General features: G+C 36.5%; 2 protein-coding genes and 1 long non-coding RNA gene across 5 annotated transcripts in view; 1 reads left to right on the top strand and 2 right to left on the bottom strand.

Moving 5' to 3' along the window:
- Positions 1-2,390: 2,390 nt before the first annotated feature.
- Positions 2,391-13,766, bottom strand: LOC103714417 (3-isopropylmalate dehydrogenase 2, chloroplastic). The gene is made up of 11 exons (XM_008801653.4): positions 13,440-13,766; positions 13,193-13,322; positions 12,952-13,063; positions 12,051-12,126; positions 11,731-11,819; positions 9,941-10,027; positions 5,910-6,026; positions 5,655-5,762; positions 5,489-5,542; positions 5,240-5,392; positions 2,391-2,761 (listed from the first exon to the last, which is right to left on the bottom strand). The coding sequence occupies exons 1-11, from the start codon at positions 13,654-13,656 to the stop codon at positions 2,681-2,683; spliced, it is 1,224 nt and encodes a 407-aa protein (XP_008799875.1). The 5' UTR covers positions 13,657-13,766; the 3' UTR covers positions 2,391-2,680.
- LOC120112867 lies at positions 3,580-5,233 on the bottom strand. The gene is made up of 2 exons (XR_005514508.1): positions 3,781-5,233; positions 3,580-3,676 (listed from the first exon to the last, which is right to left on the bottom strand). It is a non-coding gene; the product is annotated as an uncharacterized LOC120112867 (long non-coding RNA).
- Positions 13,767-17,353: 3,587 nt separating the features above from the next.
- LOC120112866 (protein HUA2-LIKE 2-like) overlaps positions 17,354-23,558 on the top strand; it is a 34,721-nt gene continuing 28,516 nt past the window's right edge. For all 3 annotated transcript variants that reach the window (XR_005514507.1, XR_005514506.1, XM_039132841.1), the window contains exons 1-2: positions 17,354-17,719; positions 18,179-18,255. Coding sequence is in view for 1 of the 3 variants with exons in the window: in XM_039132841.1 (XP_038988769.1) it covers positions 17,594-17,719; positions 18,179-18,255 (203 nt within the window). In the remaining 2 variants the exon portion in view is untranslated. The remainder of the gene's footprint in view (positions 17,720-18,178; positions 18,256-23,558) is intronic.

Raw genomic sequence — 23,558 nt, 5'->3', positions numbered from 1 at the left:
CTTCTCTGGTGCAGTATTTCAGAGGGTTAGAAGTTAAGAGGGTATAGTAAACAGTGGGTTAGCAAGCTAAGGGTTTATATAGTGTGGCTTAAGATTTGACCCCTTGGAGAGGTGGCATCCTCTCCTTCCCTCTTGCTCCGGGAGCCACCAGCTGCCCCCCCTCCTCAAGCCAGTTCAGTCCTCCATTTATCGAGGGTGAAGAGGTGGCGGGCTCCCGTTTTGCATGGTTAAGACCTTCTCTCTAACGACCATCTGGGGCCCTGTCATTTCAGCCCTCAGGCGGGAGGTGGCAGCCCTCCATAGGCTGCCATCCATGGGCCCAGTATAGCCCACTAACCACCTGGCCCAAATACCCTTCAACTGGGCCCTAAAATTATTGGGCCCAATTAGTATTGGGCCCGACATTACATTTTCTATTTACTTTAGCCATTTTTGCCTCCACAAAGAAGAATCCTCATTTCAAGCATAATGGTTGATTATGGCTCAAAGCAAGTGATTCATGAATTACTTGTTCTCAGTTATGTTAAAAGCTTAGTCAAGCTCCCTTGTGAGGATTCATATGGACGTATGTTTAGTCACATATTGATTATTCGCTGGGTTGATCTTGGATATTTATATAGAATCAATGAACTTAAATAATATCTTCCAGGTAACCTTCTTAGATGAGGCCCTAAATTGTAACACACCTTATCTCAAGATTTATAAGCTCAATTAGAGATCAGCCCAAGCTTAAAACTTTGCTTTGTTTGGCTCGTGGGGAGCTGAAACTTAACATTATGACAATTCCCCTCATTAACTTATCAAATTAAAAATTTTAATAAAGAAGATAACAATTAGCTATAGCTTTTATAATGAATACTGGGCCAGTTTTTGGAGGTTGTTGTGAACCTTTGAATGATCTCATTGAAAACTTGAATGCCCAATCCACAAAGATTTTCAATGATCTGAGCGGACAAGTGACTCGAATAAATTACTTCATGATCTACACGCATATACAATAAATATAGAAGTTACTAAATTTGAGAAAATTAAAGTATAAAGTTAGTAAAATCAGTTAAGTGAACGTACAAAAGAGTTTTATTATAACTATACAAAGCCAATACACACAAACTGTATATACCCAGGTTCAAGTGGATAGTTCACGGATTCTCTAATACCTAGGTTCAATACGACCGAGGGTAAGTTATTGATTGCCTTCAAAAGAATCTACGTGAATATGGAAAGGAAAAATTAATTGTGAGTTAGATACGAGATATAAAACTAATAAAAGCTTTTCCATGCACAAGATTGTAGAAATTTTTTGCAACCAGGGTTGGAATTTACATCGACTTGGATGTCTAATCCACCTAAAGACCCGATCAAATTGCAAGTTCGCAAGCGATTGAGCCATATCGTCAACATGAAAGTTGGTTGTCCGATAGCCATCCAACCAGGAATCTCAGTGGATCCTATTCAGGTGGCATGATCCTTAAACTGGATCAACGAGTTTACAAAAAACAGTTAAGAAAGCTAGAATTTAACATAAAATTTGGTCTGATTAAAATATTTAACAATATTGGTTAGGCTAGGAAACTTGCTGAAGTGAAGAGAATCCATTCCGGATAAAAGTGAAACAAGCTTCACAGCACCAAACACCTTGAATCCGTAGTTTCTACGCATCATAAAATTTAGTGGCCTCTCCATTGGGTCAGATAGAACTGAAATAGCCAACCCACAATCAAGTTGGTAATAGAAACACCTCAAATCCACATTGCCTGTGCTACCACAAATTACGATGCCTCGTCGTTGGGTCTTCGAATAGCCAACCCACAGTCAAATTGTTAAGAACTGCACCCATGATGCTAGTTTGTATCTGCTTTGCCTCACCACAAGCCTCTCTTGGCTTGAATTCCCATCATGAGAGATTCAAGTGTGGATCTTGTACAGATGTTCCTATAAAGAGAGATTTCGGATGCACACGATGCATGGACCAAGCTCAGATAGCATGTTCCAACTGCAACAACTGAAATTTTTTCCCTATGAGATAAATTTTCAACTACAGAACCGACTACAAGTCCATGATGTTGAGAAAGTGGGCTGAGACTTTGCCTCCACGCAAGGCATTTCTTTTAGATCAGTAAGTCATTCTGAAGTACCACCAATGTAATATGAAGCTCAACAATGAAACAAACAATTGCTACAATAAGCTCGCAGTAGTTAATGGATGGTTAAGTCAACCATTTGACACAGTTGGATAACAAACAAACCGAGCTGAGACAGTGCCCCAGTGTAGGAGGCTAGCTGAGCTGATCTGGCAGCTAGCTTATTCACATATAACAGAAGAAATCACCCATACCCAAATTCAAGGCGAAGCCCGGACTCGAGACAAGCAGAGCAAGAACTGGGTACCAGATGACAAAACCTTTTCTATAATTTTATTCAAAGCCATCTGACAGTTAAAAATAAAGACTCAATCCTGCAAACATGCAAAATCATATGCAAACCTTCGCCAGAATCGCATACAACATTGAGTTTCAAGCATATATTGTCCTTGAATAACGTCTATGAATTGTCCTTTAGTAAGAGACTATCATAAATTCATCAGAGAATATAATCATGCAGTTCTTCCCTGTAATGCATCTCCTTGGTTTAAGATCTTTCTAGCAACTCTCCCCTTTGCGATGTCAGTGAACAAATGATTTCAGAGTGAGGCAGTTAATGCTGTCTGGGAATCGACAGACCTCAGCACTTCCACTCCCATCCTCTTGCACCCTACCAATGTCTGAATAAAAACAAAGGAAAGGGCAAAAAGTCATCAAGACTGACTTCAGTAAAACAAAAACTCTTAGTAGACCGAAATCTAATGGCTCAAATGTTTTAGGCAGTTTGATCAGATTCATACTTTACTTAGAAATTTCGTAAATGCAGGTCAATTCTAGCCACCAACTGGTCTTTTAAGTTTTATAGGAGTCTCTCCATTCCATAAAGGTAGCCAAAAATTCAGTAACAATTCTTACAGTGAGGAGCATGTTGCCCACTGTAAAATGGTCTCAAACTATACTAATCATCATGCTGACCCTTGAAATCAAACCCATGCAGATGGATCAGGTTTTGGTGCAGCCCAAAACAGAAAGGAACCGGTTCGATCAGGCCCTTGCTGGTTCTTTGAGCAATGCAGTCAAACATGGCTTTGACCAGGACTTTTATTTGCAGTGAAAACTATCTTATTTGGCTAAGTTTTTCTTTTTATTAGGTCTACCAATTAGGAATCTTTTTATAAAACTTTACATGTCCAAGTTTTGAGAGGTTGACTGTAGAGTCAAGGAAAAGGATTCAAATAACAAAGGTAATTGCTGGCCGAATAATCCAGATTAGGATTGATCTTAGCCTGCTGTATTTGGGAATTTATTTTAGAGTCCTAATTAGGGAAGGAAGGAAACTGGTCACGCTTGTTAAAAGGCATCAGTGGTCTGCAATACAGGGAATGGATTTTGTATTCATAAATTGATACTGAAAGAAAAGGCCGCAAACTTCTAATCTGAATCGAATTTACTGCTGTTCAATAGCAGACTTCTCACTGATTTTCAGATCAAATCAATCTATTCGCTAACTCGCAGCAGATTCATATTTTGTAGCTCATTGTCCAACTGGAGGTACATCAATTTGGTATCAGAGCAGGCAGATCACAATGACGCACCTACAATGAGCAAGAAGTGGACATGAATATGGATCTCACTAAATTATATGCTAAGCTAGATGACAAGTTCTCTCGTTTGGAAGCTTTGATGCAGTCAGCACAACCTATTGTTGCAGTTCCACTCCACCATCATTCCAAACTCCTAGCTACAATCTTATCTGTACAGTGGAAAATGACCGAATGAACTCCAGCATCTCAGTCTGTCCAGGACAAGAAAAGAATTTAGTTATCAGATGAAAACAAACGGTTAGGGGGGAGGGCAATGGTAAGGTTGCTCCATTCTGACCTAGGTGTCATGGATTCAAAATATGGGAATAGCTCCTCAGCACCCAAGAAAAAGGCTGCATACATTTGACCCTCCTAGAATGGAGAGAGTCTTGTGCATTAGGACGCCCTTTTAGATGAAAACAAACAGATGAAGATCCAACCATGGAACAAACTATTCTAACAAAGTCATGTCTCGTCAAAGATCAAGTCTATGATGAGTCCATGTTCATAAATTCAATGGTTTTAGATCCTTTGACCAAAGATTCATCACGTGAGGATCATCCAGTCAAGATCCCTAAGCAGCCAATAATATTAATCATGCACTGCTTCTTAGATCCATTTGATCATAAGCTAAAAGTTCCAATTATCAATATCTTCTTGCAGTTTAACAAGAAGCTTGTGAATATTGAGAATAAAAATCTACTACAGTTATCCAACAGACCTATCATGAGGAGAAATCACATTGGACTCCATCAAGCTTTAAAGATCCAAGGGTGAGACAAAGCATGTGGCATTACCCCGAGGATCATGGGACATGATAAAGCACACCAGGAGGAAATTGGTGCAGTCCAGAACAGAAATGGACTGGTTCAGTCAGGTACTTGCTGGTACTTTGTGCAATGCAATCAAACATGGCTTTGACTAGGTCTTTTGTTTGCACTGAAGGTTATCTTATTTAGTTAAGTTTTTCTTTTTATTAAATATATCAATGAGGGTTTTTAGGAAACTTTAGGTGTCCAGGTTTGAGAGGGCTCTAGATTGATTGGAGAGTCGAGAAAAGGATTCAATTAGGAAGGTGTGCTGACTGAATAATCCCGACTGGGATTGATCTTAACAGGCCATCTTTGGAATTTGTTTTAGAGTCCTATTTAGGAAAGGAAGGAGACTGGTTATGCCTATTAAAGGGCATTAGCAACATGTACACAGGATGGAATTTATATCTAGAAATTGATATTGAAATAAAAGGTCAAAGGCCTCCTTTCTCCCTTGTTCCTATCTTCTTGCTTCCTCTCTTATTCTCTCCTATTTCCCGCTACCTTCTATTTACTTGTCCCCTAACCTGAATTGAATTTTCTGCTGCTCAATAGCAGATTTCTTACTGATTTTCAGATCAAATCAATCTATTCCCAACTTGCAGTAAATTCATATTTTGTAGCCCATAGTCCAACCAGAGCTACAGGTTTACAGGGCAGATAGATATTATATTAAGGTATTCAGAGTATGCAATGAAACCAAGTTCATTGGTAGCTACAAAATCAATTCAGAGAAGTTGGAAATATAAAGAAGTCCACTTACCATGCCTGTAGAAATTATGTCACCAGTTCGAAAACCTCTATTTAGTGTTTCCATTACTGCAGTCTCAATCCTTTTTGCAGCATTCTCTTCACCAAGGCCATACCGCAATAGCATTGCAGCACTAAGGACTGTTGCTAATGGATTTGCTTTGTCCTGAAAGTTAAGAAAGAACATTACATGAAAATGTACAATTAATTGGCAAGCAAGAGGAAAGAAAATAAAAGAAAGAGACTCTGGAGATTAATCAACCTGCCCAGCAATATCAGGAGCAGATCCATGGATTGGTTCAAAAAGGCCAGGACCCTACAAAAAAACATCCAAGCATACCTAATAATATTAAATTGCAAGGCACCTAAATATCCTTCTGAACATGCTAAATCTGGAGACAGAAAACATGTGCAAAGTTTACACTTACTGATTCACCAACACTGGCAGATGGAAGCATACCAATGCTTCCAGTAAGCATGGATGCTTCATCGGATAGAATATCACCAAAGATATTATTTGTAACAATTGTATCAAACTGCATTGAAAGACGGTCAGTGAAAAAGAACATACAACCTGACATGGTATATATATCAAAACGTAGCATGGTATGACACAAACATTGTATGCCATTCCTCAGACATGGAGAACCTAAAAATTAAGAAGTTCAAAGAAGAAATTAAACCTGTTTGGGATCACGAATAAGTTGCATTGCAGCATTATCAACATACATATGGGAGAGCTGAACATCAGAAAATTTGGAAGCCAGCATTGTCACCCTCTTCCTCCATAGCATTGACGCCTAAAATGATCAAATAATAGCCTGAGATTATTCAAGGGGTCAACCATAAGCACTGAATTGGATTAAATATGCTTCAACATAATTTAGGAGTAAAGGACAGCTTGTTGCAATAAGTCTGCAATTTACTGTTGAAGGCATCTTAAACCTTTGTCATTCCAGAACAAAATCCAACATCAATTAAGTTTGATTTGATAATTTTTAGTGTCATGTAATGCATAAAAGGCAAGAATAGCTCAGTATGATGCACAAGAGAAAATACAGATACTCGTGAGTACTATCTAGTCAGAGATTTATTCTTCTTATGTAACCAGATCATTACAAACCATTTTTGACCAAATCACCTATCTTGTTTCTCTTCCAAGTTGATTAAAGATCAATCCAAGATGATTATTAATTATGGGTCAATTTCCACCGACAAGGAAGTATATGAGTAAAAGAAGTGTTTCCTCCCTGACTTTCCTCTATCCTCTGATCCATTCAAAATAAAGAAACGAGCAAGCAGGGGGGTTGAGTTGGACTTTGATAATTAAGACCAACCTTAACCTGATCTGTGATAAGTTCTCAAATATCGCAGTGTAGTATGGTTGAGATCAAACCTGTCATCAGTCCAAAATCTTAAATATATTTCTGATGAGCGACCCTATAACCAACTCTCATCATAAGTGATCCAATGGCTGACTTCTCAACAATCAACCTGATGATAATCACTTAATGAGTAAGAGAAATATAGCTTGCTTTTCGTTTGCTTTTCGTTTATGGGTGACACCGAATCTGTTTGAACTTTGAAGCATGGAAACATGGGTCATCCTGCTTACTTTAAATGGTTGTGCGTTAAGCCCTCAAGCCGGGGATTTTGAAGGGATTCAAATAGAACCAAACTCATCTAGAAAGGGGCTAGATGCTGGAGATTTCTAGGAGTTCTTCCAAGGTTGTCTTTTCTTTTGGAATCCCTCCTGTTCCCTCCTTAACTCCTGCCAGAGATAGATAGTTAATGTGATGCTTCTTAAGATGTAAATAATCAGTAACAAATCTAGCACCCATGATCCGGAAAAGTTTAAGACAGCAAGGAACCAGGTTTTTTCTCCATGTTCCATGTCAAGTTTCAGGTGTCAAACAATGTAACTTCAGTTTTGAAGCTCCAAACTTAAGAAATGATGACTCAAAATCTAAGTTTCAGGCTTCATATGATAATTATTCAGGAATCAGATTTCATAATTCAAGTCTCAAAAAAGTGGCTTTTGCTTTCAACTCTAAGGTTCAGAATTCAGCTACTATGTCTAAGTTCAAGCAATCATGTTTCCAGTTTCAAAAAACACCTGATTTCAGCTTCAAGAGGACAAGAATGCCTATTTGAAGTTTTCAGATGACCGGTTTCAATTTTTGGGTGTTGAATAATACATAGTTCTGGTTCCAGATGTCAAGCAATAAATAGTAAAGTGCCTAACATTATGGTTTAAGGATTTAAGCTTCAAATTTGAACAGTAATGGTTTAACATTCAGGTAGGTCTCAGACAGTAAAGCTTCAAGTTGTAAGTTTTTGGGTTTCAGACTCTTAACATTTCAGCTCTCAAATTCTTCATAACAAGATTTCACAGTTCAGAATTCATGTTTAACATGTTTAACAAACTAAAGTCCAGGTTTCAAGTTGGAAACAAGTATTGAAATTTCAGGCTTGATATCTTATAATGTCATGTTGTAAACAATGAGGTTAGAACAATGAAGTTTGATTTCAAACAAAAGAAGCTTCCAGTTTCAAACTTCAAGCTATGAGTTCTCTTTTCTTTTTCTAGTGGGAGGAAGGAAGGGCTAAGGCACATTGATTCTTCAAGCAATGAGTTTTGATATATTGGGTTTCCTGTTAAAGTCCACAAGTAAATCCTTTTAGTCTTATGGAATAGTGGAACTTAGTCATTGTTAGGCTGAAGACATCCTAGCTTGCAAATCAAAAACAAAATAAAATGAGGTCAAGATTAAAAACTTTTAAGCATCATGCAGAAAGGACTTGAGAATCCAGGTGCATTGGAATCCATCCAAGATATTCACTGTATTACCTCTAAACTCAAAGATTCAAGTAACAAATGGGCTTTATTAGTTTTGTCAATACAAGAACATTTTTTAAAATTACAGAATAGCAATGAGTGTAATTTGCAGAAAATACTACATCAATTTTGAGCCATTATAGGCTTATCCAAATTCAATACTGGATTCAAATGCACAAGTTTTGAATGGGCGTAGACGTGCCAAGCATGAGTTAGAATACCAGGTGATTTCAGTTCAAATAATTTAGAATTTAAGATACAAACCTCAGTTGTTTGAGATTGTCCTTTTAAACCTATATTCAAGACTTATTGCTAAAAAGAGCTCTAAATACCAAAATGAGCTAAAATAGCTAACTAAATTCAGATTGGGTTCTTAGTTTATGAGCCTTCAACCAGTCACTTCAAAAGGGACCTAGTCTACAAACTTTATTGAGAATAAATCTGGTGAATATTGACTCTCAAACCAATTGTCAAATTGAAATTTCAATTAGGTTGGCCTTTTGAACAGGATTAAAATGAAAGTTGGATGCAGCCCTCTAAGTCCATCTTATGGTCCGTAAGTACGGTACTCTATATTTGAATTTATGAAGTGCTTGCTAGCTTGACTTCTTAGACCCTAGCGAGTGACCCCTTTTCAAAATATTATGGGACTTGGTCTTTGTCTGACCAAATGCAATTGGGCTTTGTTCAAAATTAAAATTAGAGTTTATCCCTTTCAAAACAATTCAAGTGAGGGTTTAGACCTCTAAATCCTAAAAAAATCAAATTAAGCTTTAGTCCTCAGCCCATACAAAAATCAAATTAAGCTTTAGTCCTCAGCCCATACAAAAATCAAATTAAAGTTAGCCCTCTAAGCCTTCTCAAAATCAAGCTAGAGTTAACCCTCTAACTCTAGTTAGATTCAACGAAAAATCAACCTCCACATCCTTAAAACATGCAAAATTAAAACAAAGTATCCACCATGTTAAACTAGGCAAATCCAATGCAAATTGACCACCATGTCGTTAAATTGGCAAACTCAAGCTCATAACAAGAACTGATCTTCATGTCACCAAATTTGGCAAATCCACTCTAAAATGACAAAAAGATAAGTGGGTCTTACTTTTTATTTTGACATTATAACATGGAGTGTATTTTAAATCCAAATGTAAATATAAATTTTAAGATATTTGTTGACATAAACTAGGGGCATGCCCATGGTTAACCACCCAAAGAAGTTAAAGTGGGCAATTAGTAAAATTCAAATTCTATCTTTTAGAACATTCGGGCTTCTTATTCTGCACTTTTGCATTAAGTCCAATTTTTGGAAATAGTAACAATTAACTCTTGAGTTCATTGAAAGCAATGGACCCACATAAAAAAAAAAAAAAAAATCTTTTCTAGGGGTCAATTCAATGGGGTTATCTTCAAACTGGTTATCAATTTCATATCTCTCTTGTGGAGTTTCCTATCCCATCTAGAGGGCATACTTTTAATCCCACTTTTATATTATCCTCATGCATCCCATTGTAAAGTTTACGACACAATAGTATTGTAACTCCGTAAAACAAGAATTTAACTTAAACAAATAAAAGAGGGTTTTAACAAACAAACAAACAAACAGCTGTAATAATGTGATTGTGTTAAGATGCCTCCAGTTTTTTTCATAATCATAATCATGAGATCAACTAATAAAAACAATTGGGGCAAACAATAGATGAATATCGCTCAAGAGTATTCCATCATGAAGCAGGCTACAACACAATCATGTGCAAGAGGGAAAGGGACCAAAACAGTCTGTTATTTTGGGAATTGTATGAAAGTAAGTCATACGTATCTCCATTCTTACTTGTAGAATTGAATAAGTGCACTGTTTGGAAAAGTACTTAAAGGTACCTCCAACACATTTGCCTTGTCAACAGAGCATAGTTTGCCACGTCGTTTTCGAGCAACCTCAAACGCCACACGTGCTATCCGATCAATCTTGGAAGAAATAACCGAAAAAATAAACATGAACAACTAGGGAAGGCAGATCGCCAAAAAACCAGAAATAAATTAAACTATGTCGAAACATCCCAAAAACATAGCAGAGCATCATGAATGTTAACCAAATGTCACCTCCACTTCCTCTCAAGTGAGGTTTGAGCTTAAAGATTGGTAAACATTTTACTTAATTATTTTGGATGTCCAAAGCAGCTAGTGATGTAAGTTATAACTAGAAAATTTCAGATGGTTTTGACTGTCCTAAGCTGTCCAATGTCAGATAAACAAATTAGCAAACTGCGGTTTAACACATAACAGCTAACACAATGCTACTTGCATTAGTCGCTCTTTAAAGAAAGAAAAAAAATGATAGTACTAGAAGACTAGTAAAAGTACAAAGCAAATGCCAAATCAGGAAAAAAAATGTTCAAGAAATTTTGAAGGAGAATAAGCTCTCAATTACTAAAATCTTAATACTTACATGCTTTAGATGTCATTTTATATATCGTCTAGATTAAACATATTCTTGCATTGTTAAACCTTTTATTGGTACTATATAGTCTTTCATATATTACCATTGCAAAATACAATATAATGTCAGTTTAACTAAAATTATTTAATTTTTAAAATCAGCAGTTAATCAACATAGTTTATTGGCCTTTTATCATGGATATAAAAACTGATATCAGTGGGCATACTTGTTTTTGGAAAAATTGGTGTAGTAACGAAATCGACACACAATACAGGATTGAATCCCATATTGACACACTGCGTATTTTTCTACTAGAATAGTATGGTACCACCAGTGCCATCCCATTTTGGCGGTTTTTAAAATCTTGCCTTGCATACTATTTAGCATATCATCAATTCATTTGTTGGCTTTGGTTAAATTATTTGTTTATTTATTTATGAATATTATGTTTACAATAGATGTAACATTATTATGAGCCTTTTTAAACTTTTCTAGTTAGACTTGTATTAAAAATTCCATATGTTCCTATTTGTTTTTTATAATATATAGGATAATATGAACTTTATCTTCCTACTTTAATAAGTTGTCATGTCATTTATATAGTTATCTATGTATATTAATTTTTGACTCTAAATTGTTGATTTAATTTCACATGTAGTTATATACTCTTGTTGAAACCATTACAGAATGGGTCAGAGAGGTTGAGAGATATGGGCTAACTACTTGCCACCGCATTTCTTTTTCTTTCCATTTTTCCGAGTCATCTTTTTGAAAGTAATATTACACACAATAAAGATATGTTTGAATGTTTGCATGCTTTTCATAACAACCAAATGGCAATAAGAGTTCTCTCATTGTCTTCTATAAGTTAAGATGTAATTAATGGAAAATATGTGGGGAAAAAAAAAGAAAAATGGACTGGGAATTGAAAAATATTTCTTGTCCTCTATATAAGAAAGCTTTACACATCGACATTAGACAACAGAAATATAGAAAAGTAAGAAATCTTGTGCTAATAATTCGTGGATACTTTTAAATTTCAATTTATGAGGTTTACTATTTAAATAAAGGAGTTAAACCTAAAGGTCGATATACATAATACCTTTGATATATTAAGGTCATTCACATAAGTCAATGGTGTATGATGGACAGACATTTTGAATATCTATCAGTATATTATTAGTCCAAGAACTAAATAGGTCTGGAATGATTCAATATTAATTTCCAATACCTCAGATGCAGAATAGACTTCGGTATTGAAACCAATGTCCTCACCCTTGTCATTGGTTCCAAAACCCCTAGGTTTTCCAAAATAGATTCCTGTTAAAAAGCAAAATGAAGGATTGTCACCATATTTTTGCCAAACTTTACATCAAAATCAAAATTATTGAAGAAAAGCATCTTATACATTTTTTTTTGTTGGAAAGGATCATCTATTTATCAAGACATGTAAGATTAGAGAGCCCCATTTATACTTGAGTGACTGCACAAGCTATAACACACAAAAAAAGGATAAATGAACTTCACAAAGAAAATATAGAGGATATTTACCTCCAGTAAGCTCTCTTACAACCATGATGTCAACTCCTTCAGCAACCTCCTTCTTGAGAGTTGATGAGTCAACTAGCTAGAAAAGAATGAATAGATAAAAATAACCAATAATCAATATCACAGTAGAAAGCCAAGAGATCATACACACATATAACATGATAAGTGGTTCTAGTAAGCAGTCATTTCCATTAACTTCATATCAGAACCTACATAACATGGGAAAAGAATCTGAATAATATGTGAATGAGAATACAGATAATGATGGGAAATATGGAGGCATTTTGTTTATATTCTGTACTAAAGAAAAGTGCATTTTGTTCCCTTTTTGTGACAAATGTTAAAATTTAAATTCTTCAGCAAATGATCACAAAGTCCCAAGAGTCAAAGTATAAAGAGAAACAGATGAACAGTTTCACAGCTAGTGCTGCGGCATATTCTATTTAATTGTTCAGTTAAGATCTAAATTACTAATCAATTGAGAGGGACCTAGTTAATACTTAAATCGAGTCGCATGATAGGTAGTTACAGGTTACAACAAAAGAGTGTCTGGGAATCAGTTTAACCTATAAATTGTTGGCTCACAATCATCAGGTTTGTTTCTCATCATTGGAAGTCAATAGGTTTTTTATTCTCATAAATCCTTCTAGGAATAGTTTGATTAAAAATAATCAAAGTAGAATTTTTATGTATTGATAGGGCGTTGTATCATATCAAAGATACAGATTTCTTCATAGAACTTAGAAATTGCGAATGCACAAGAATAGGAGAATAAAACTTATATCTTTTATGTTCCTTTATATCAACGAGAGGAACCAAAAACAAAAATGCCAAAATTGGATGTTGATCCCCCACAGTAAAAAAAAAAATAGATAAATTAAATATAGTTCAGCTCACATAGTACCTGTGGCAACACAGCAGCTGGCCTTAAGTTCGCAAAAACACCAAGCCCTGCCCGTAGCTGCAGCAACCCAGTTTCGGGCTTCAGATGCTTCTCATTCCCATCCCATTTGTACCTATAATACTCCAACAATTCCCATTATAGAAACAAAAAGGAAAAATGGGGAAGAAACCGAAAGGAATTTAACCTAGGCCATTGATCTGATAAAAGGCTCATTAATAGGGGAAAACAAAGCAACACTGACCCTCCAATGGCTCCCAAAAGAACCGCGTCCGACTCCTTAGCAGCGGCGAGAGTCTCCTCCGGCAGCGGAACACCAATCGAGTCGATCGCCGCGCCGCCGACCGGCATCTCCCGGAATCTAAACTCGATTCCTGCCATCCAGAAAACGCCAAAGGATGAAAGGAGCCGACTTTCTGAGATCTGGGACCGTCGAAACCCTAAACCCTAAGGCAAGGAGGGATTTTTCTAAGGTTTTTGGGAGGTTTGACCTTCATGGGAGCCAGCGACGGAGAGGACGTCCTTGGCGATGGAGACGACCTCGGGCCCGATGCCGTCGCCGGGGAGGAGGGTGACGCTGTAGCTCCTGGGCCGCGGCGGCGCGGTGGCGGAGCAGCGGAAGCGTGCCCAAGTCCGCGGAGGTGCGGATCGCTTCGGATAGAGGTCTAGGGTTTTGAAGGACCGCACGTTCGCATGCAAAGCCGCCATCTTCGGAGGAGAAGAACGCAGAGACTCGAGAATAAATAAGAACTGAGAAGCACTAGATCTCTGAGTCTGACTGATAGGATTTTTTTTTATACTTTTACTAAAACGGATAATTCAGACTACGTCTTGCATGAATACAATCGAAGAAAATAAGAAAACGATTGATTAAAAAAAGCCCAGCATCCATGCCTCGTCCGTACAGAAAACTCCACTTCGATGACCAGCCATAAAAATAAAAAAAACAATCCATGCTCCCCCTCAATAAACATACCTCTTGTTAAACTAGAGATATCCCAAAGACAAAAGATGGTTGTATACCTCCCTCGCACTTCTCTAAATCTAGCCAATCACTGTGACCGAGCCATCTTTCATCAAAATGGCATTGGCTCTCAAAATATGTTGGGCAAATAGAGACCGACCCATGCTACCCTTAACTCTGCTCTAGAAACTGAGTGAGATGTTGAATATCGGGCACCAGTCAACTATCACAAGTTTGGAGTCTAGGCCTCTTATCATAAAGCCCGCTCCATTGCATATTCATCAGAATTGACCTTAAAAAAAACTCGAAGATAAGGACTGTCAAGTAACAAATACCGTCCAAGATGTTACAAAATAAGAGGTAGAATCCTAGGCGCCCCGAGCTGTCACGGGCTCTCTAGAAGGACCCGTGTAGATCATCTCAGCAGCTTGCGCCCGAGCTCTTTCCAGAACTATCCTTGGCGGTGGACTGCTCTCCCCAAAGATTCAAATATTCTCGACCATCTAGGGCATGGTGAGAAGTAGAGAGGAGAGGGAGGTAGGGGAGGAGAGAGTGGGCGGAGCCATCATTAGCATCATCAAAGTCGTCGGTGTTAACGCTCTCGAAGTCAGCGATGGCATGAATGGAGTGGTGCAAGAGCTCATGGGCGAGAAGGGAGAGAATGGAGAGGAGGGCGAGAAGGATGAATATGTAATTTTATATTATAATATATATTATATTCTATATATATATTATATAGATATCTAGTTTTGCCAAGGCCGATGTAAACCCAAGCTAGGTTTATTTAATGGATCAAATTTCAAGCCTAGGCTCGATCATAGTTGTTATGTTGAAAGATCATTGCTAATATTTACAAATAAAATAAAAATTAGATAAATAATTTTTTGATAAATTCAATAATAAAATCTAATATACATATATATATATATATATATATACATATATACACTAAAATGAAGACTTTGCTTGTGCAGAGCTATCCATTCGATATGTGGATGCCTATATTAATGCCATTATTAATAGAACTCTTTATTTTAGATAATAGGTATGACTCTTATTTAATTTTATCATTATCAAAATATGATAATATAATGTCATTAGTAAGAAGACTATTAGCTTAGCAAATTCTAGTAAATAAAAATTTAATTATTATATCTATCCTATATTGCATTTCAAAAATAATTAGAAAAAGAGAAAAACTTGCATCTCACTATATGCTAGTCAGGATTAAAATGTTGTACTGTAATCAAGGTGTGTAAAATAGTCCTAAGAATGACTTTCTTCAATTATGCATGTATTTGGTGACATCATTTCTAAGGTACATCAAATCCAACTCAACCCAAAATCTTCTATCACGAGCATAGTTGCATAGAAGTCTGAGTCAAAAGAATACTTGAATTACCCAAAAAGCAAATAAAATAGCAGAGAGAGTAGAATTATGGAGGAACTCATTTTTGCAGCATCTTCTAGTTAGCTCGCCTGTATTAATAGTCTAAACCCAAGTCCTTCATATAGTTTGTTAACAAATTTTTCCATGAGAATTTCACCATTGTCATCAAAAATACTTAAAAGCAAATTCTCTCGTATGATCATATATTTTAACACGTACGAGATACCTTGAATTGAAAAAGAAATGATCAGTATTTTTTTTTAATATCTAACATACTATAAATTTCTTTTCCTAATGATGTTGGATGATTTTTCTTTTAACAAAAATAGAACCTAACAACATATGCAACATTATATATCTCAATTGCTTTGATTATCGTAACACCGACCGGCACATCAAATGCATGAAGAGATAGAGATGAGGATTTTTTTAGCTTGCCACTTGTTTCGATCGTCGTGATGCCGACTGGTTCATCAAATGTGAAAAGTAATAAAGGTGAGGTTTTTTTGTCTAAATTTTTTTACATTTGTTCTTTTAATGGAATGCAACATATGTTTTTGTATGTTTGCTTTTTGTTGTTTTTTTTTGCATGTCAAGTTTAAATAGGGTTCCGCACGCTTCTCCTAAAAGGAAGACATTTTTTTTGTTCCCATCTTTTTTTTTCTACATGAAGGAAATAATTTTCAATAAGAAATATTATATTAATATTATTTTCTTAAAGAAAAATATTTTTAATAAAAAAATATTATAACAAGCGTCAAGTTAATTGAAAATATATGATATGGTATATTATATTTAGCCCCATTCGGCAGAGCTTTCGGTGGACCAGAAAGAACTTTCTGACCCTCTAAAAATACTTTTGGATAGAATAGGGGTGTTTGGTAAAAAGATCGGAAAACTGTTTTAGGCTCTCTTGTATAATATTTTATTAGGCTCTCTTGTATAATACTATGCAATATCCTTTATGGTCATTTTGTCATATCAAAAGTAGTTTCTCAATTTGTTTACTAAATACGTATTAAAGTTTTAGAGTACTTTAGAAATGTAGTTACCAAGCAGCAAATAGCTTTTTATAAATACTGTACTTAAAAAAGCTCTACTTTCGAAAACTCTACTGCCAATAGTTTTGCCAAGCGAGGCCTTAGACTCTAAACAACTTTTTAAAATATTTTTTTCTTAAAATAAAGTTAATTCTTCTATGGTATATTATATGATTTCCTTCCAATGTTTTTTTATATTTATAGAGGTGAGGATTTTTTCCCAAATTCTTTCACATATTTCTTTTTGAGGAATATAATAGATTTATTTTTTATGAAATGCAACATGTTTTTTTTCATATTTTTCTGCATGTCAAATTTAGATAGAATTTTGCATGGTTTTCCCGAAAGGAAATAATACATTAAGAAGAGTCTAGTTAATTTCAACTTTATAATATGGCATATTCAATTTTTGATGGATTCCAAACGGATTTATAAAATATTTTTTCTAAAAAGAAGTTGATTTTTTGTATGGTCTATCATTTTTTCCTTTTTTTTCTTTTTTTGCATGGCGATATTTTTAATTTTCCTAGGAATACTTTTCTAAGTTTAGCAAAAAAGGAATACTTTTCTAAAAGGAAGCTAATTTTCTCCTTTACATGTTCTCTTATGTCTGGATTCCTAAATATTTTTCCTAAAAGTTAAAGTATTTTTTCCTAAAAAAAATTAATCCTAAAATTTTTTCCAACAGTTTTGGTTAGCTCAAAGATATTTTTAATATATTTAGATAATTTTAAAATTAATTTTTATTTTTTAAAAATTTTTCTGGCAAAATTTTGGAAGAGCTACAAGACTATCTCGCTCTCTCTGCGTTATCTTTTTAGATGTACTCTCGTATTAGAAGTTAGAACAGTGCTATTAAAAAAAAAAGTTTGCTGGGCCCTACTTCCGTAGGTGTACGCGTACACCGTATGTGAACGTATACACAACACGCGTACTGTGGGCTGTGATTCCGCTTCCGCCGCATACCACCAAAAGTCCTCCTCTCTCTCCTCTGCTAAAAATAAAGGGCTTCTCGGCAGGCGCACCCAGAACCATCTCCTTCTCTCTTCTCCACCGCCGATTCGATGCCTGCGAGCCCCTCCGCCGCGGCCCGCCTGAGAACCCCATTCTCGATCGGGAGCTCTCGTTGTCTCCGGGAAGAAGGGGAGGGAGGCTGCCCGAGATTCCTCGCCCCCTTCTCGAGATCCAGCAATTGCATGACCTAGCCCTAGCCCTAGCGAGCGGTGTCGGGGCTCTCTTTTTTTTTTTTGGATGGCGCCCGCTCGGAGGAAGGGATCCGCAAGAGCAGCAGCCGCCGCCGCCGCCGCCCAGCAGCAGTGGAAGGTCGGCGATCTTGTCCTCGCCAAGATGAAGGGCTTCCCGGCATGGCCGGCCGTGGTACTTTACTGCCCCCCTTTCTCCTTTCGTCGGAGTCTTCTGCTCTAAGTCGGCATGCTTGAGGATTCTTGTCCCAAGCCCTCGTTTTTCTTTGCTAGGGCCGGTGCACCATCTGTTTTCCTTTCTTAATCAGAGGCTAAGAGTTAGATAATGATCTTATAGGCTGCTTTTGATGTGAACTGAACGAATTGGATGAAAAAAAATTTGCTTTTTTACCCGATTGCACTTCTCTTTTCGTGGAGATGCTCTCCACCAGGATGGTTCTGTGTACTTGGCTGGCTGAATTCTTCTGTTCGTTCCCCTCTATTGCTGTGATTTTGAAGTATATGCCTGAAGAATATGCTATGCCTTATCCTTTCTTTGGTTTTTATTTTCCCCTCTGCCCCCTTCGATTTGGTTTCATGTTCGTTACATGAGTGCTAAGAACTTCTTCTTGCTGATTTGATTGTTGGCTGGCAGATTAGTGAGCCGGAGAAGTGGGGATTCTCATCTGTTCGGAAGAAGCTGCTTGTCTACTTCTATGGAACTAAGCAGATGTGAGTACTTGAGTGGGTGACCATTATACTGCTGTTGCTACCATCTGGGTCTTTGTTTGGATATATTTTGGGATAATTGAAACTTGTTTTTTGTTTTCCAAGTCTTTTATGACAATGATTAATCTTGGGAGATGATTTTGTTCTTTTATGTATGAAAATTCGTCTCTGTATTTAAAAGGGGCTTCAGATATCATTGATATCTTCTTTTATACAGCTATCTTAAAAAAGATCAAATTGGTACAGCAGTTCTATCAGGTACTGTGCTTTTACTCATTCATTTCCTATTTGTAGCTGTAGAACAAGCTAACGAGAGAAAGGCTATGATTGTATACAATTGACATATGCCATGTTATGAAACCATAGCCTGAAAGTTTTCTTATATAGTGCAATTAAGTTCTGACTATTATTATTATTATGCTCTCTTAAATGACATACAACTGTTGATGAGTTAAATTGATGCCTTGTAATGGTTTCTATTCTTGGACATAGATTGTGCTTTGTCTTGGAAATGAGCTTATAACTGAGTATTATTTATAACATGCTTGCTTGAAATTGATACCATCCTAGACTTCAGCGATAGAAAATGAAATTACCTCGGTCAGATTGATTGGAAATTAATTACCTCGTTGTTGTATTCACTGCATGTTTCTGCGCATATGCTAAACTTTCAATTCGAACAGTTTGTTAAAGTTAGAACTGAGGATGAGTCATAAACCCTTATTGGAGTTATTTTAGCAACCTTTGATTCACACAAGGATTGAGGATAGACAAGCATACTTCTATGGGATGAAGTAATGTACATAGACATGTCGTTGGAGTGTTTAACGATGATCAAATGCTGCCATCACATTAAAAAAACATTTGTAAGATACTTGTTGTACTCACTAAATTATATGAAGTAAGATTTTGGACACTGGGGAGTCGTACTAGTACATGATCAATTCAGTAGATATTATGATGTTGAATTTAGGTGGTTTTGATATTAAACTATGGGGTGGGTTTGACTAGGGAAGTGCGTCTTTAGATGTTTTGTAGGTTCTTTCATGGATCCTTTAAAAGTTGCCAAAAAAGATTTTTTGAAGCAAGAAATTGTTGTTTGGTGGTCTACATAGTATTTCTTTGCTTGTTTCGATGTTGGGGGTGAAGGGCTTAACTGTTGACAATCTTATAAAAGGAGGAATATAATCAGAATCAAGGTTTTAAATTCTGTGGAATGGGCCTGTCTGGGTTTTTCCATCGAATGGGACACTCCCATTCGGAGCCCTGGGATTTGGGATGTTTGAGGACACACCGATCGGGATGTTGGGATGATGGCAGGATGATGCCATCCTAGCACTTGGGATAGTACCCCATCTTGGTGTCATGCGGGATGTCCCACAGGGATTTGGAGTCATGATCAAAATATTGCAGGATTAAGCCAATTTTTATATTTTTTTTTGGGTAACAGGTTGTTTTTCATTGTTTCAGTTGGCCAGTTTGGACTAGGATTTCTATCTAGCTTCCTATACTACTCATCAATGTTATGGAGGTTAGGTTGAGAGCATGGTTTTCATGTGAATCACAAAGAAAGGGGATAACATGTGGGGCATCATTGAAAGAACCTGTTCGGCTCTCATGTTTGATGTTGTTAGAATTAATCAATATCTAGTCTTCTTTTCCCTCATCTTCTTTTGCTTAGAATGATCATCCTTGAGCTTTTCCACTTCTTGCGTTGACTTATTATTGTCTTGTTCTGCTATCTTTATGATCTCATGGATACATTTCTTTTGCTCAGTTAAGTGTAGTGATTTTCTTTCTGCTTCTTAGAAATTTTGCGGTGATTGATGGTCGGTAAAACTAAGAAATTTTGAGTTTTGAAATAAGAACTTTAGGCGAAAGATTGGTATATCACTGGTAGTGGTCAAGAAAAGATATTGCTTGAATAGTTTGGATTTGTGCATTGTAGGCTAGGAGTAGGAGAGGATCTCAAATATAAACTGAAGCTTGGAGAAAAGGAGGATAGCCCTAGTGTGCCTTACTCTTCACTTTGGAGGAATTAACCTTGGATATGAGTTGATATTGAAGTAGAATTCATATAACTGAATCTAAATTGAAGGGATAAGGCTTGCTGTTCATGTTTTTGTAATGATTAGCTTCTTCATTAGCTCATGGATAGAGTGCTTACTTTTGATTTCCTGAGGAATGGGGTCATAATCACCCAAAAGATGAATTCTTTTAGAAGCAGATGGCAGGCTATTACATTATTGTATATGCTGGTTGTTGCTTTGCTTAACATTGACAAGCCTGTTTATGAAAACTTGAAAGACCTCTTTGCACCACTGGATGTTTCGCTTCACATGATTTTTTGGCATAGATGATGGAAGGAAGGAGAATATCTGAAAATATTGAATTAGACATTACATCATATATATTTTATTTTGTTGGCTGCTTTGCTTAGCAATCATTGAATGTGATTAGATGCATATTCAGGAAGACTTGAAACAACCTTTTGCTCCTTGGATGTTTCACTTTGTATGTTTTTTTGCAATAAATGATGCAAGGAAGAAATGTCTGTAAATATCGAATTAACACAAGCATTTGGGTGGATGATGTAATAACTATTTGGACTTGAGATAACTCTCTCTTTCTGTGCTGCTCTGATATTAGAGAAGAAGTAGGGTGTTAAACTATTAGAGAAGAAGTAGGGTGTAAACAAGCTAAATACAAGCAAGCTGAGCTTTGTTCGAGCTCGACTCAAAATTAAAATGGTCTAGCTTTAGCTAGGCTTGAGCTTGAGTTGAGCTGAGAAACCTCAAGTCAAGCTCAACATGTTAATATTTAATCCAGCTTGAGTTCATCTTGCTTAAGCTCAGAATTAAATCCAACCTAACTTTAGCTCTCATCAAAATGAGAGAGAGAACAACGATCAATGAGCTCATACTTGTAGAAATAATATATGCAGTCATTGGGGTTGGCGTTGGGGAACTTCTTTTGGTGAATGACCTTAACTATCTGGAGCTTCTAGTCCCTTCATCGGCACAACACCCTTGTGCTCACCTTTAGTGGTAGCCTTGTCACTGCCCTACGCTTCCCCTTGCTTCGCGTCTGTGCCTCGTTGTCTGGTGCGACCACATTGTTGCGGCTGTTTTGCCGGTTGTCATTGTTGCAGGCTAGGGTGCCACGTTGTTCTCTGCCTTTGCTCCTTATATCGAGCCTATCTCCATCATGGAGGAGAACCGAAGGGGTTGGGTGCTATTTCTAGGTCTGATGGCCACAGATTCTGGGTCGCTAGCCTTGTCAGCAGCGGATGGTTGGACGCCATGGAGGAGAAGCTTGGTGGGAGAGGGGGAAAGTGATCGTGTACTTGGAATGGAAGTGAAAGGGCTTGAGGATTTAAGGCTTCATATCACTGCTCATCAGTCATACTAACATAGCTATTGAATTTTAATCCAACAATCTATTATTTATCACATATTAATGCACCAAATAATATAATTACATGTAGTACATAATAAATATGCAATATATAATATAAATGAGCTGGCTTGTGAGTCGAAAAAAAAATAAACCTGATCTAGCTTGAGCTCAGCTTGTTTAATTTTCGAGCTTAGAAAAATTGGTTTGACCTCAATTCATTCACTAAACAAGCAAACCAAGCTTGAGCTGAAGTTCGAGCCAAACACGAGCTAGCTAGTCAGCAGCTCATTCATTTGCTAGCCCTAAAAAATGAAATTTATCCAAATTATTTATTCTTATGTGGTAGTTTTCTTTGTGATGATTTGGTATGCTAGATGCTCAATCATCCATAATGGCTTGAAATATCTTTGGGAACTGTGGGAAGATTGCCAAACTACAACTATCTACTAATTATAAAGTTGCATTACTGAGTATTTGAGCCTCCATGTCACATCTAGCTGAAGTATTTTTTCATCATGGAAGTAATATTAACTTGAGTTTGTGACATCTTTTCGATCTCAAAGATTCCCTTGCTTTTTGCATTAGTCTTATCGATCTCTTGTTGTCACCAATTCCATTTTTATTATAGTAGTTGTTCATGTTGCTCTAGACTCATAGACTTAATGATGAGTGACTAGCACTACCTGTAGTGTGAAGCTGCTATTGTTGCTGATCCTACCAAATATTGGTTTTGGACGTAGGAAGGGACTTTCACAAACTGTAGTGCTCATTTCCATAACTTGGCATACATATGTGATGATTAGATAAATTGTGTACGAGAAGTATTGCCTCTGTTCACATACAAACAGAACTTCAGTTTATTAAGTTGTGTTTGAAGCAATTGTCACTAGAGTTTGCACTTGATTTTTATGTGGCTTTGGTTATTTCAGTCTGTCAACCTTGAGTTCTTATGGTCTCATCAAAACTTTAATGTAGGTTTCTTGGAGGACATTGTCTCCATTATGAGTAGTTAAACTCAATTATGTGCTGTAAAATTTGCATTTGAACAATTCAGTAGCAGTCCACGAGGGTCCCATGGACGACATGGCGCCTGCAAGATGGCTAATTAAATAAATTGGGTGCTGTATAATTTGTAGTTGAGCAATTCACAGTAACCCAACAATCATCAATTATCTATACTCTGCAATCTTAGTTCAATAAATTGAATCTAGATTATGTCTAGAATCTATATTTTGTTCGACTTTGGTCAAACCTGAAGCAGCTTGACCCACCTGCACCATAACAATGTTTGTTTAACCCGTAGGATTTAGACCTCACCAATTTTTACTTTAATTGCTTTGAGCTTGAATTGATAAATCGATGGATCAGTTTTGGGTCGAAAATTCCAAATTAAAAACCAATTGACGTTGGATTGTTGATAATATCATACGGGTCAAGGGTAGCAGTTTGACTTGCATGCATATGCCATGTATGTTGCTTGGTAAGTTCTCTTACTACTTTTTATAACTTTGTGTAGATAAACTTTTTAAAAGCTCCTAGATCTTTACATATTCTTCAAAACAACTTTTTAGCTGTACTTGGTGTTGACAAGAACATCTAGTGTTATAATACTTTTTGAAAGGTGCTTGAAATTACTAATATATTCTTCAAAAGAAAACCATTTCCTTTTCTTTTTTTTTGTTCATCTTATAGTAAGGAATGACATGCACGTTTTGGAGTTCATTGGATATGTAGTTGTCTTTAGAGTTTGAAGAGCTTTAGTAAACAAAGAAAGAAGACAGAGATATTTACTTTAAATATTGTTTCACTGTTCACAGCTTGCCTTTTAGTTGAGTTGTATTTATTTTGTTTGAGATATATCTGATATTTTATCTGAATAATAATTGACATACGGACTTTCCAGGTAC

This window comes from Phoenix dactylifera, chromosome 13 (assembly GCF_009389715.1).
Source record: "Phoenix dactylifera cultivar Barhee BC4 chromosome 13, palm_55x_up_171113_PBpolish2nd_filt_p, whole genome shotgun sequence".
Lineage (NCBI taxonomy): Eukaryota > Viridiplantae > Streptophyta > Magnoliopsida > Arecales > Arecaceae > Phoenix > Phoenix dactylifera.
The sequence above is the reverse complement of the archived record's forward strand: the minus strand, read 5'-3'. Positions and strand labels throughout refer to the sequence as shown.